Consider the following 13049-nt stretch of genomic DNA (forward strand, 5'->3'; position numbering starts at 1 on the left):
TAGGAAAGTTGAAAGGACTGGAGGATTGGGGGGGCGGGGTCTGAGCCTGGGGAAAGTACAGAGAAAACGGAGATCTCTCCGCGCCGCTGCGCACCCACCTGTGCACCCCCGGGCTCAGCAGGGAGGCCCAGCTCCAGCCCGGACCGCCCCCTCGGGCGCCCACCCCGCCCCAGCCGAGTGCGCCAGGGGCGCCGTGCGCTCCCCCTGGAGTCGTTCCGGACCCGCCCGGAGCTGCGATTGGACGCGCCATCGTCAGGCACCCGCCAGGAACACAAAAGCGCTGGGGAGGGGAGTGGAGGGGGGCCTTCTTGGGAGTCCGGGGCTTTAGCTTCATTCCGTCTCCCCATCTCCTCCGCACTCCATGCCCCGGCTCTCTAGGCAGCTCGCCTCGGCTTGCTCTCAGCGGCCGGGAGTCGGCGCACCCCTCGCCGCAGCCGCCTCTCGTGGGCTCCCGCCCAGCCTCTCCGCCTGCTCCCGCGCCCTCCGCTCCCGCCATGGGGCCAACTTGCGGCTCCTAAGAGTTGCCGCCTCTCAGCCGCGCGCGCTCCGGTCCAAGTCCCCGCGGGCGGGCTATGGCTTAGGACGCCAGAGGGGCCAGCCGAGAGGTCAAGGCCAGGGGAGGGCAGCCAACTGAGGCAAAAGAAGCCGCACGATGAGTTTCCACAAGGAGGACGGAGGTAGCAGCCTGTGCCAGAAGGCGCTGCACATCGTCAGGCAGCTGTGTTTCGCGGGCCAGATGGCTGGGGAGAAGTGCTCGGGCTTCTCCTCGCCTGACCGAGGCAGCCAGGGCGGAGGCAGCACAGGTAACCGGGGAGGGGAGGGTCCCGCTCGCTCGCGTCCTCGCGCCCCCCTCGGGGCTCCCAGTTCCGTGCCTCCCGCGCCGCGCTGGCGGCAGCTTTAGGGCGCAGCGCCTTCCTACCTTGCTCCTTCCTCCTACTCGGCAGCTGGCTACTTGGACTGTGGGCTTTTCCTGTGTTGTCTCCCCATCTCCACCCGCCTGGCTCCTTCCACTTCTCCGGTCCGCTCCTGGCCCGCCGTCTGGCTCCCCGGCTTCTGCGCCCCTTCGCCGCACACTCCCACGCCCCGCGTCTCCCTCCGGGAGCGGAGCGGCTGGCGCGGGCTGCGGCGCAGGGACCGCTCGCGTGGGGGACTCGGGCTGCCCGACCTGGCCCCGTGGCGCGGGCGTGGGGAAGGGGCCTGGCGTCCGTGCTTGGAGGCAGAGATTTGCCTTGCACCAGGGGCTGCCTTGGCCCCGGAAGGCAGAGAGGATCTTGGAAAGGGTAACTCGAAGCTGCAACCTGTTGAGCACTTGATAGTTTCCAAAGCCCTTTCATGTATATGTGATTTTCCAGGGCTTCATGTCAACGTTGGCAAAGCAGCAGGGATTATTGATCACCCATCAGGACACATACAGAGTGAGTGCAAGAGAGGGAAAAAGGTTATAAATCCTTTCCTCGCACACGCTCTCATACACACCCCAACATACAGGCATCTTCCTACGCCTTTAGGAAACTTGGAAATAAATGGGGTGGGATGAAGGAGGACATTGGCCATCAGAGATCTGGAGATGGGAAGAAATCACAGGTGGCAGACTTCTCTCAAGAGGGAGGGACCGAGGGAGGGACCTTCTCAGAACCTCTGTTTTGGTCACGCTTTGGGGCAAGGGTCTTAACCACCTGCGCAATGATGGGGTCAGCCTGTTGTGCTTTTCAAGTGGGAGAGATGGACTCCCGGTTTGTGGTTCGCGTGTTATCCAGGGTCCCCCCGAGAGAGTCACTTGTTGCTTTGGGAGATAAACACTGGCTATGGGATTTGGGGCATAGCGCTGAAAGGTTTCCATCCCTCCTGGAGGGTCTTGTTTCTTCCCCTTTGCTTCCCTGTCCCTTTAGCCTCCCAGGGGGGCTTTGTGCATTGCAGTTAGCCAGGGCAACAAGTAAGAGCTGGACCTCTAAGCTGTAGGAGGAGCGCGACTGCAGGGGGCCTTGCTTGCTGGGAAGGAGGCCAGAAGGATGCACACCCCCCCCCACCCCCACCACCACCACCACCAAAACAGAGGGAGAGGGCATGCAGGTGGGAATAGATTTGGTTTACCTTTTGCCTACCGTGATTTAAATGGAACATCTGCGGGGTTTTGAATTCTCTGATCACAGTTAAGAGAAACCTAGAGAGGCTCCCGTGTGCACTTCGCAGAACCTGAGGAGATGTTGCTCCTTGGACCCCGGAGCAGCATGATCCATTATTGCTGCTGCCCACGTGCTGGAAACTTAGACGTTTTATGATTCCATAGTAAACACAACAGAAGTCTTTTCCATTTGTTCAGTAGGTGTTAAATTCCTAGGAATGTATGAAACTCAACTGTTAGAGGAAAGCGACTGGGTGAACATCACATATATGCGTGTCATTTGTATGGCTGCTAAGCATGGGGAACGTGTGACTATAACGTTCTCTGTGGTGATACTGGATAAGCTCTTCTGAAATGTATTTAGGGATTCACATGCTAAAGATTAGACTCAGAAAAGGGTGTACAGTGGAAGAAATGACCCGTCTAAAGACCCGTTTTGGGGAAGGTCATTTAACAGTTGATGCTGTGCAGAAAAATACTACTTTCTTCCCTTCCTTCCCCCTTTGTGATCATACACCAAGTAGTGTTTTCCTGGGTCTCGGACTGGCTGATAATGTGGAAAATTTGTGAGGGCTGGAAACCAAATGGTTCTAGCTTCTAAAACTTTGTAAATGCATAGCTCCCTTAGCCTAAGGTAAAACACAGTGCTGTATATGAATTGAAGAAGGGGTTCTGAGCTTAGTCCAAGCACTACAAGAAGTAGTTGTCATCCTAATGCCTTTGGACTCTCCCTTGGGAACAAAAAGGGGAGGTTAGTCTAAAACAAATACATGGACATTTTTCCCCTTACCGGAAAATATATGCTATTCAAGTGTGGTATTTAATTTGACATATGAATATGTATTGAGTGGCTGTCACTAAAGAAGACACTCTACTAGGATGTGTATGAGATACAAAGATGCACCAGATTTCATTACACTTTCCATTTGTAAATCTAGGCAACAGAAGTAAAATGTTTTAATTGGCAAATAAACTCCTAATATCAAGAGGTATCTATAAGTGAATTCTAGGATTATTTACCAAATCTTTAATTGTATTAATCCACTTAGCCTCACGTGTTTTAAAGTGGATTTTCTTATAACTTATGCACCTGTGCCCTTTATCATAGGTCCCAAAATAACACTTTCAGTAGGTGATCCTTCTACTCACTGTTCACCTAATTAGAAGCACAGTACTACTGGTAGGAGGACATTGACATTGAATGGTACAGTGGTTATTTACTTTGAATGTTAAGCAGCACTGCCCAGATGGTGTCAGTTACTCTAAGGTTGCAGTGACAATTGCAGGCATCCAGATTGTGTGTATTTTTAGATGCCTTCACATGGGGTGGAGGGAGAGAAATTGAGGTAATCCCAATTAAACTCAATCTGCATTAAAGAAGTCATGAATTACATATTTAAATAAGACATTATCCTACTGGCTTTTAAAATGCCAATAAAGAGCAAGTTTCACCATCCCTTTCACTGTAACAGCAGTAGCAGTGATTGATACTGAGGGTCTACCAATTAAGTTGACCGATTCCATATTTTAGTAAAATTTGTAAAGACTTAGACTTCCTGCAGCTGCCAACACTAGTTTATTTACTCTTTTGGAATAGTTTGTTAAAGACATCACTGATGTCAACATCACTAGTACACTAGAAAGTTCATTATGTGTAATTTTTAGAAAATAAGATTTTCACAGTCTTTTTACCACTGATCTCCCCCTCCCCTTAAAGAGATATGTTTGCCTTAGCTGGTTTGGCTCAGTGGATAAAGCGTTGGCCTGTGGACTGAAGGGACCTGAGTTAGATTTCAGCCAAGGACACATGCCCAGGTTGCAGGTTCCACCCCCAGTAGGGGGCGTGCAGGAGGCAGCCAATCAATGATTCTCTCTCATCATTGATGTTTCTATCTCTCTCTCCCTTACCCTTCCTCTCTGAAATCAATACATATCTATAATAATAAAAGTGCAATATGCTAATTAGACCGGACGGCCGAACAGTGGAATGACTGTCCAGATAACCTTCTGGACGACCTTCCGGACCACCTTCTGGACAAAGCTGGGGCTGCGAGGGAAGCCCGGGTCCTGGGTGCCAGAGGGAAACCAGTGCCGGCAGAAGGGGGAAGGAAGGCCTGCTCTTGCACAAATTTTGTGCATCAGGCCTCTAGTATATATATAAAAAAGATATGTCACCCACTAAATCATCATAATGCACAATACTAAAACACGGGAAAAATACAAAACAATATATTGGTCTCAAATATTATTTTTTAGGTATATTGTGACTAAATAGATGTAATATTTTCTGAGCTGGATTTGGGTTCATTTCCAGTCAGTCTTTAATTACTGCTCCATGTCCAAATGCTTTTAAAGTTTTAGAAAACTAGGTTGTTTGCAAGGCAGACCTCATAAATCATAGCTAACCAAACCCACGTAAACTTAGTCCTATCACAATTGTATAGGTCTGGCTTAATATAAATAGTTGGAATAAACATTTAATACATCAATGATTTAATTTTGCATTTTTTCACTTTTAATTTGAAACTAAAATTTTAAAATAAAAGTTTAGATGTAGTGCTGAGTAGGCAAATGGCAAAGAATTTCATTGAAGTTAATTATTAAGAAAAGAGATGGCTACGTGAAATTTTAAAAGTTACATCATGATTTTCCTTTGTGATTAAGGAATTTAAATTTTAACAGAAGAGTTTAAAATGAGTAAGGGGACTTAATAAGTTTTTCTCTACAGACATAAAGCAATGATTACTCAGTTAATTTATTTATAATTTTTATATCATTAAACTGCTGAGTTTTACACATTCTAATCTGTGTATAAAGAATTACAATTTAGAAACAGTGGAAATTTTTCCTTGTGATTTGTAGATTTGGAAAAAAGCAAATAAACCACAATGAATTCAGAAATATGGACCATTTGAAGAAGATGTATAAGAGGATTTTGTCCTTCCTCTCCATTGTCACTCCACTGATGAATGATCTGGTTCTACTATTTCTGGTCTCATTTTTGCTTGCTCATCAATACATGTTGTGCTTTATCTAATTTTCTCTAAAGATAAATGGACAACTCCCTTCAAAGGCTAAACAGGTCCCAGCAAGCATCTAATTTTCTTAATTCTAAAACATCAATATTTTTGGAGTATTAGCAGGATATTTTCTCTTGAAACAAATTAAGATCTGTAAATTCTCTTTATTTAAGCAGTAAGTCTCTGACATCTGATTCTTACAAGATTGATTATATGTACAAAGTATATAGCTACCCATTTTATTCAAATCACATTTTCTTTAAAGCCTAATCATTATTGTAATTTTGTTTCGTGGCAAAAAATAATGTTATTTTGGGAGTATATCTGCATTCATTTGTTGAATAAAACTCTGGCAGAAAACAAACATCATAAATATTTAATAAAATTTCCAATGCCAATTAAAATGATCTATACTTGGAAATGTAATTGTGTTCTTCCTGATTTACATTTTAATCTACTAATGATGTGCGCATTAAGTCAATAGAATATAACTCTTTGAGTGCAATTGTTTGTTTACTGTTTTGTCCTTAGTGCCTAGAAAAATCCGTGGCTCCTAATAGAATCTCAATGAATGAAAGAATGAATAGTTGAATCAATGAACTTGTCCTCAAGAAGCCTCAACTTTCTTATTTATAAAATTATGGGTGGTATTTAATAATCTCCAAATCACTTTTATAAAGAAATTGTATATAGTATGTTTGTGCCTCCAATTTCTAATACAGTATCCTATGTAGATAAGCATTAAAATATTTACTTTCTGGAATGACAGGAATTAAAGTACTTGAGGCATTTAGAAGCTAAAATGTAATGAGCAACATCCTCATGAAAAAGCAATGGACACCGTCACTATATTTGTGTTGTATAATAAATGTATGAGTTTATTGAAGTTCTACTAAAGTGTATATGTCTGTTTAATATATCCATGTATAGTAGTAAAAGGAAAGCATGTTTCCTTAAGTAGAAATGAGCCTGAAAATAATATATCATTATTCAAATTGCTGTTAGTCATTCCAGTTAGAACTAGAAAACGTTGTTTTGCAGTTGTGAAAACTAATGCAGGAAAAGTTGGCAATTTCCCCACAAATCACAACTAGTTAATGATGGAACTAGGAACCCAGGGCTCCTAAGATCCTAGGTTCAACAAAAAGTAGGAATAAGAAGAGATCCTAGGGGCATTCATGGTGCTAAAGAGCACTGGAACAAATGTTTGCAAAGATAGACTCTTAACTATTACTATACTGTTGGCTGTAATTAGTGGTATACCATAAGGTATCAATAAGATTTCTTAGTGTACAGTTATGACCCAAACCCTAAACTTTTTAATTAGATTTGCTGTCATCCAAATATAAGATACGATGTTCATTTTTTACTTGAATATATGCATGCATATGCACTTAAGTATAACAACTGTTTACTCATTTCTTCCAAATATGATTGTTTTATTTCAACAGTAAAATCTTGTAAAAGGTTTTAGTGTGTTTCAATACACAACTTTGAACTGATATAAACATAACTCCTTTTATATGTTCATAAAAAATCCCATATAATGAAAGCAGATATTAAATTACCAGTTAATTTTTTTAAAATTTTTTAAAATATATTTTTATTGATTTCAGAGAGGAAGAGAGAGGGAGAGAGAGAGATAGAAACATCAATGATGTGAGAGAATTATTGATTGGCTGCCTCTTGCACGCCCCCACTGAGGATTAAGCCCACAACCTGGGCATGTGCCCTTGATTGGAATGGAACCTGGGACCCTTCAGTCCATAAGCCAATGCTCTATCCACTAAGCCAAACCGGCTAAGGCATTTTTAATTAGAAAAACAATACATTAAAATTGCATTGGTTTATTTTCCCACCATATTTTAGCTAAGTAATTAACAGCTCATATTATTATTAAAATTCAGTATTATGAACATTAAGACAGAATATTACAAAAGAGCTGAGAGTTATCTATTTAAAGATTCCAACGTATGATTGGTATGAATGTGTCAAAGAAAACTAGACCTCCTGATAGGGAGTGTTATTAAAGATCAATAAATTATTTTACTTGTATCTAATTTGTACAATACCAATTTGTTCTGTTGGTGGAATACCCAGCACTGGTCAAGTTTAGAAACAAAATCCCTAACTGAGGAGATAGCTGCTTGTTATTATCTCATACATTAGCTTTTCTTTTCCTCATAACATTAAATATCCTAAGTGGCCACTGAAGCTGTGAGAGCTTACATTAACATGACTTATGTAGACTATTAGAAAACAAAACACCACATATAATTGGAATTGTGCTGTGATAGCCTCAGAGCTAAAAAAGTAGAATCATCTTGGGGTGGTTGGGACCGGATGGGGAGGCGACTGATATTAATAACTATTTATTTCATTCAGGTACATCCTGAAGTGTGTTATAATCTACTGTCTAACATTTCATCATTAAATAGAGAACAATTACAGTCAATTTTTTAAATCTTGTAAATGTCAGTTTGTTCATAGGGCAGGATTGTTTTAAATGAACAGCAAGGACTATTGTATTCTCTTCAGCCTTCATTATCCCCATAGTTCTGTTTCAGAAGTCATAGATTTAAGGAATAATTGATATAACAATATTAAAAAGCTTACTATCATTCCCAATATGTTTCTGTATGAGTTGTTAATGTATACACAAAGTGGTTTTAGTCTTGTACTTTTATTCAACAACTATTTATTGTGCACTACTATGTGAAAGCCATTGTTCCAGATAGTAAAATGTGCTGATACCATTAATTGAATGCTGTGCATAGTTGTACACGTTAATTTAAATATGTAATTAATATACAATCACGGGTTATAAATCATTTACTCAGAAATGAGCTTATATAAAGACTTTTGTTATAAATTTGGATATTTGAATACCATATTGGAATGTCATACTATCTTAGAGCAGTGGTTCTCAACCTTCCTAATGCCGCGACCCTTTAATACAGTTCCTCATGTTGTGGTGATCCCCAACCATAAAATTATTTTCGTTGCTACTTCATAACTGTAATTTCGCTACTGTTATGAATCGTAATGTAAATGTCTGATATGCAGGATGTATTTTCATTGTTACAAATTGAACATAATTAAAGCATAGTGATTAATCACAAAAACAATATGTAATTATATATGTGTTTTCCGATGATCTTAGGTGACCCCTGTGAAAGGGTCGTTCGATCCCCAAAGGGTCGAGACCCACAGGTTGGCGACCCACAGGTTGGCGACCCACAGGTTGGCAACCCACAGGTTGAGAACCGCTGTTTTAGAGCCTAATCTAATTTTTATTGAATCTAAGATGTTATTGACTATGAGATGCACCATTATTTTTACATGGTACCAGAAAAATAAAACAATCAAATGAGTTAAATCAACTTTAAAGTTCTGAGTCTAATCTTTCTGAATGCTTTTTTGATTCAGAAAGATGCCTTTGATAATCCACTCATTATTAGACTGTATGCCATCAAGAGTGCTGTCAAGAAAGTTATTGATGCTTTTTCTTAAAATAATTTACAAAAACACAAAGGCTATTTTTGTTGTGCTCCTAAGCTAGCTGTACAGTTATGTGGAATGTAGGCAATGTTGCCAAACTCAGCTGACACACACTATTTTCCCACATAATATCAACAAAAGTTTGGCTTAAAGGGTCAAAGATATGCTTCACTGTTCTCTCCAATGTTTTCTTCCCAGCCAGTGAGATTCATTCAGTTGCCTTCAGTAATGATGCTTTTCCTGTGGTGTATACATAAAGAAAGCAATGGCACCATTACTTCCTGGCTATTAGTGATTGTAACAAGCGATGGATACTGATATTCACTCTGATTTCAGGAAGAGAAAATATTTAAAAATATTGATTTTATAATCAAATCTATAATAATAAAAGCGTAATATGCTAATTCGACTGGTCTGAATGACCTTCCAGACAACCTTCTGGATGACCTTCTGATGAAGCCGGAGCTGCGAAGGCTGAGGCAGCTGCTGCGGATGCGAGTGCCGAGCCCCTTGCACAAATTTCATGCATCGGGCATCTAGTATGATATAAAGTTTTTTTTAATCATTTACTGAAATTCAAAACAAAGGCAAAAGTCAATACTATTCAAGTGGAAACTGTAAGTGGCATTGCTGCAAGGTTAAGTACATTGAATGATTACGTATTGAATTTGTAGATAAGGAAGAGACTGCTAATTGTTTCCCAATGTTCACTTTGCCCTTCCGTTTCACGGGTTGGAATCCTTTCTTTTTAAGTGGCATATGGCAGAATTAAATTTAAAAAAAAAAAAACTTAAAAAGGACAACTTTTCTCAGCCTTGCTTGTAGTTTGTGCAGCCATATGACTAAGTTCTGTTCCTTGGAATGTTAGCAGCAGTGATGTGCACTTCTTCCAGACTGTGCCCTTAAAATGAAAGGACAGTCACTCATCATCCCTTGTCCCTTGTTATTCTTCCTCCACTCAGCTGCCTGGAATGTGGACATGGTGTCTTGCCATCTTGGACTTTAAGGAAAAGGCAAAACCCTTTGCATAGCAAAGCAAAAATGCAGAAGAAACCAGGATTCCAGACACCCTGAAGCTAATGTACTGCCCTGGCCTGCTTAGGCCAGGACAGTTAGTTACCTGAGCGAGAAACTTCTGTCTTGTTTAAACCACTATTAATTTTGTCCCTTGTTATAGAAATCAGAAGTATGCCCTATTACAATAGTATTACCATAAGTAATTCCAAATTTTCATCTTAGCAGCAGCTTGCCTCAACTTCCCTGAGGCACCTCACTTCAGCTTTTTTGAATAGGAGTTTTACTTTGATTTAAGTTTTATTCCCCCTCTTTCTTGACAGAATGATGCCATAAATGTGGTCTGTGGTCAGGCAACAATGGGAAACCACCATAAAAAACAAAAGGCTAGGAATATCCGTGAACTAAATTAGAATTTGATTAATTATGAGAAATACTTTTTTGTACATTTTGAAAATGTACTAGCATTTAAAAATTTGGAAACATATGATACAGAAAGTGCAGATAAGAGTATCAACTAAAGCAGTGGTAATTGGGAATTCAGAGCATGCCAGTTGGTCTATGCTTTTCTGTGCTATAATAGCCATCTGCATGGGGAGTAGGTAATTAGAGTTAACAGTTTTCACAATCCATAGTGAATAGGACCATGTAGATGTTATGATCTGGTTATACAGAGTTTAGTAAAAGTTTCTGAGAAATTGGCATTTTTAGGCTTACTCTGTTTTCTCAGTTTTTCAGAACTGTGTCACTTTATTTCAAGATACCAAGATGTGATTGTAACAGAGTATGATTCCTATAGAAAAAAAAAATGAGTCAGAGATATACAGTCAGACAGAAAGTGGTAGAGCAATGGTTATATATGTGTATGTAAGCAAACCAGAATTTGAGCAATTTTAAATTTAATTATCTTAGAGCCTACTCTAATTTTTTTTTAAATTTCATTAACTCTTAGTCTTACCAAGATATAATAGGATGAATGTTATATAGTGGATTCTTTTTAATTATACAAAGACATTAAAAATTTTAGCCAGCAAGTCCTGCTCATCAAGTTGGCCCACTGCAATGAGCAACTTCATAGTCCATATGGAAAGGGCAAGCCATTCATACTTATCACCCCAGACTCCCTGGTGGCACCTTTTCTACAGTGATTGTCTCTTCTTCTCCACCTTACCTCTTTTCTTTATGATCATGCCCAAACCCTTGCTATTATGCTGAAAAAATACTACCTTAGAATTATAAATTCAGGTACCTCAGCCTACAACCAAAAGCTCCTATGATTTCATCTTTCTCATGTAGAAACTTCAAAACTTTCACCTTTCTACTTCTCTGTGAATTCCCTATCAATAAAATATGGCATCACACTTATGAGGCATCCTTCATCATTGCAATCACTTTCTCCTTTGAGGTTTATCACAGTCTCCTGGATAGGGAGGGACCTCATTCGTGGACAAATTCATCTGTCTGTCTATCCCTACACCAAAGCAACTGAATAATTAGGTGATTTTAAAACCAGGCAGACTAGTATCACTTTATTAGTATAAAATTAAAAAGAAGCTTCAATTTTGACCAAAAATCCTATTTTTTCCTATTGAGTTTTCTTTTGTTCTCTATGTTTCTATTTCGAACTTTCCCACTCTACTTAAATATTCCAAACTATTCCCAAATAACTGGCAGTTAACCCTAACTTCCACTTGGGAGAGAAAATACAAGAATTTTCTTGACTTCCTACCAAAGACATACAAACTTACCTCATTCCAGAACCACCCTCCTTTGCTTACAAAGGAAGAAGTGATCCAATCATTTTACCTTTGAGTCAGGCCCCATCCATTTTCATGTGTTATGGGACTTCATTATTAATTATTCACTCTGCTTAACTTTCTATCTCTGTCTACTCATTCCTTCCCATAAGGTTTAAAACATACTTAAGTATTACACATCCTACTAAAAGTACCTTCATCAACGCCACATTCTATGCTAGTTGTTGCTCTAACTCTCCTCTTTTCCTAAATCTGGTTTCCTGAAGGGATTATCTACTCATAGAATTCACCTCCTCACTCCATTAACCTTTGTTTCATTAGTCTCATTGAACCACATTAATCTAGTTAACACAACCTTTGTTTCACTAGCATCACTGAATTCATTAAACACCTAGTTGTTAAATGTAATGGTTACTTAACCCTCAAATTATTCACCTCCAAACTTATGAAAACACATTGATCTGATTCTTTTTATACCTTACTCTTTACCAACCTTTATTCATGCAGGCTTTTTGTTCCTTAAAGTTGTATTTCTTAAATATTGGTGTAATCAGGATTTTGTGGAGGAGTTTATCTTCTCTTTCTTGGATTCAGATTCCACTATTTAAGTAAGTCCTTCAATTTTTTCTTGAGTTGCAGTTTGCTCAGAATTTCTACTGGCATGACCACAGGTACCGGAAACTCAGCAAGGCCAAAGCTGAAGTCACGGTCTTCCTTACATCATCATCCTGTTTGTTTCCTAAAGTGTCGCATTCTTGTCCTTCAGTCCACACTCTCACTACAGCTTTGACTTACCAATTATCTCCGGAATCTGATCTTTTCCCCCATTTGAGAAACCCTCATTTGGAGCCGCGATAATCTTTTATGTGGATGACTATTGTAATTCTGTTACCTAGTTTCTCCTCTTCTACTCTGGCTTGCACTCTTCTCCTTAGCCAGAGCATCATTTCTGAAATGTATACCGGACCATTTCAGTAATTGACTTAAAAATGTTACTAGGGCTACTTGTTTTTCACTGCACTAAATCCAAAGTCATAATATTCTTTATGTCATGGTTAACTGTTGAATCACAATCACAAAAGAGTCATTAAAACATTTTGATGACTTTATAAATCCTCCCATAATCTTTTGATAGGTTATTTTTTATTTTGTTGAACAGATTTTGTTTAAAGAATCATGTCATAAAGATCTAAGTATTAAACAGATTTTTAAAATATTTTTAATGATTTGTCATAATTGTAAGCAATGTAAAATTATATAAAATGCAAGTAGCTTATTTTTATAGTCTGTTTTATTTTTCAAAACAAAATTGTATTTAATCTACCTTCTTTCATTTGTTGCTATTGAGGGGAAATACCTTTTCCCCTTGCATTGTATTTCTGGATAGAAGGAGATCCAAGATGGGAATATTTATGGAACCTTATCTTACTCCTATCTCTGAGATATGACTTAGCTGTTACCCTTCCTTTGAGGTGTATGCTCAGGAAACAAATATTCTCTGCTCCTCCATGTAGTGAATTTTACAGGATTGAGTCCTGATGGGGAACACCTATCGTTGTCTAGCCAGGCCTGTGCCTGTATGGGTAAGTTTAATTAATTCAAGGTGATATATTAGCAAGTCCACTTTCTAATAGA

At 39.7% G+C, this 13049-nt stretch overlaps 1 protein-coding gene across 1 annotated transcript in view; it reads left to right on the plus strand.

Annotated features, from left to right (window-relative positions):
* The first annotated feature begins 652 nt into the window (after positions 1–652).
* SYT10 (synaptotagmin 10) overlaps positions 653–13049 on the plus strand; it is a 68262-nt gene continuing 55865 nt past the window's right edge. The window contains exon 1 of the mRNA XM_070407811.1: positions 653–803. Within this exon, the coding sequence (XP_070263912.1) occupies positions 653–803 (151 nt within the window). The remainder of the gene's footprint in view (positions 804–13049) is intronic.

This window comes from Myotis yumanensis, unplaced genomic scaffold (genome assembly GCF_028538775.1).
Source record: "Myotis yumanensis isolate MYYU_CA2020_CCGP unplaced genomic scaffold, mMyoYum1.0.hap1 SCAF_3, whole genome shotgun sequence".
NCBI lineage: Eukaryota > Metazoa > Chordata > Mammalia > Chiroptera > Vespertilionidae > Myotis > Myotis yumanensis.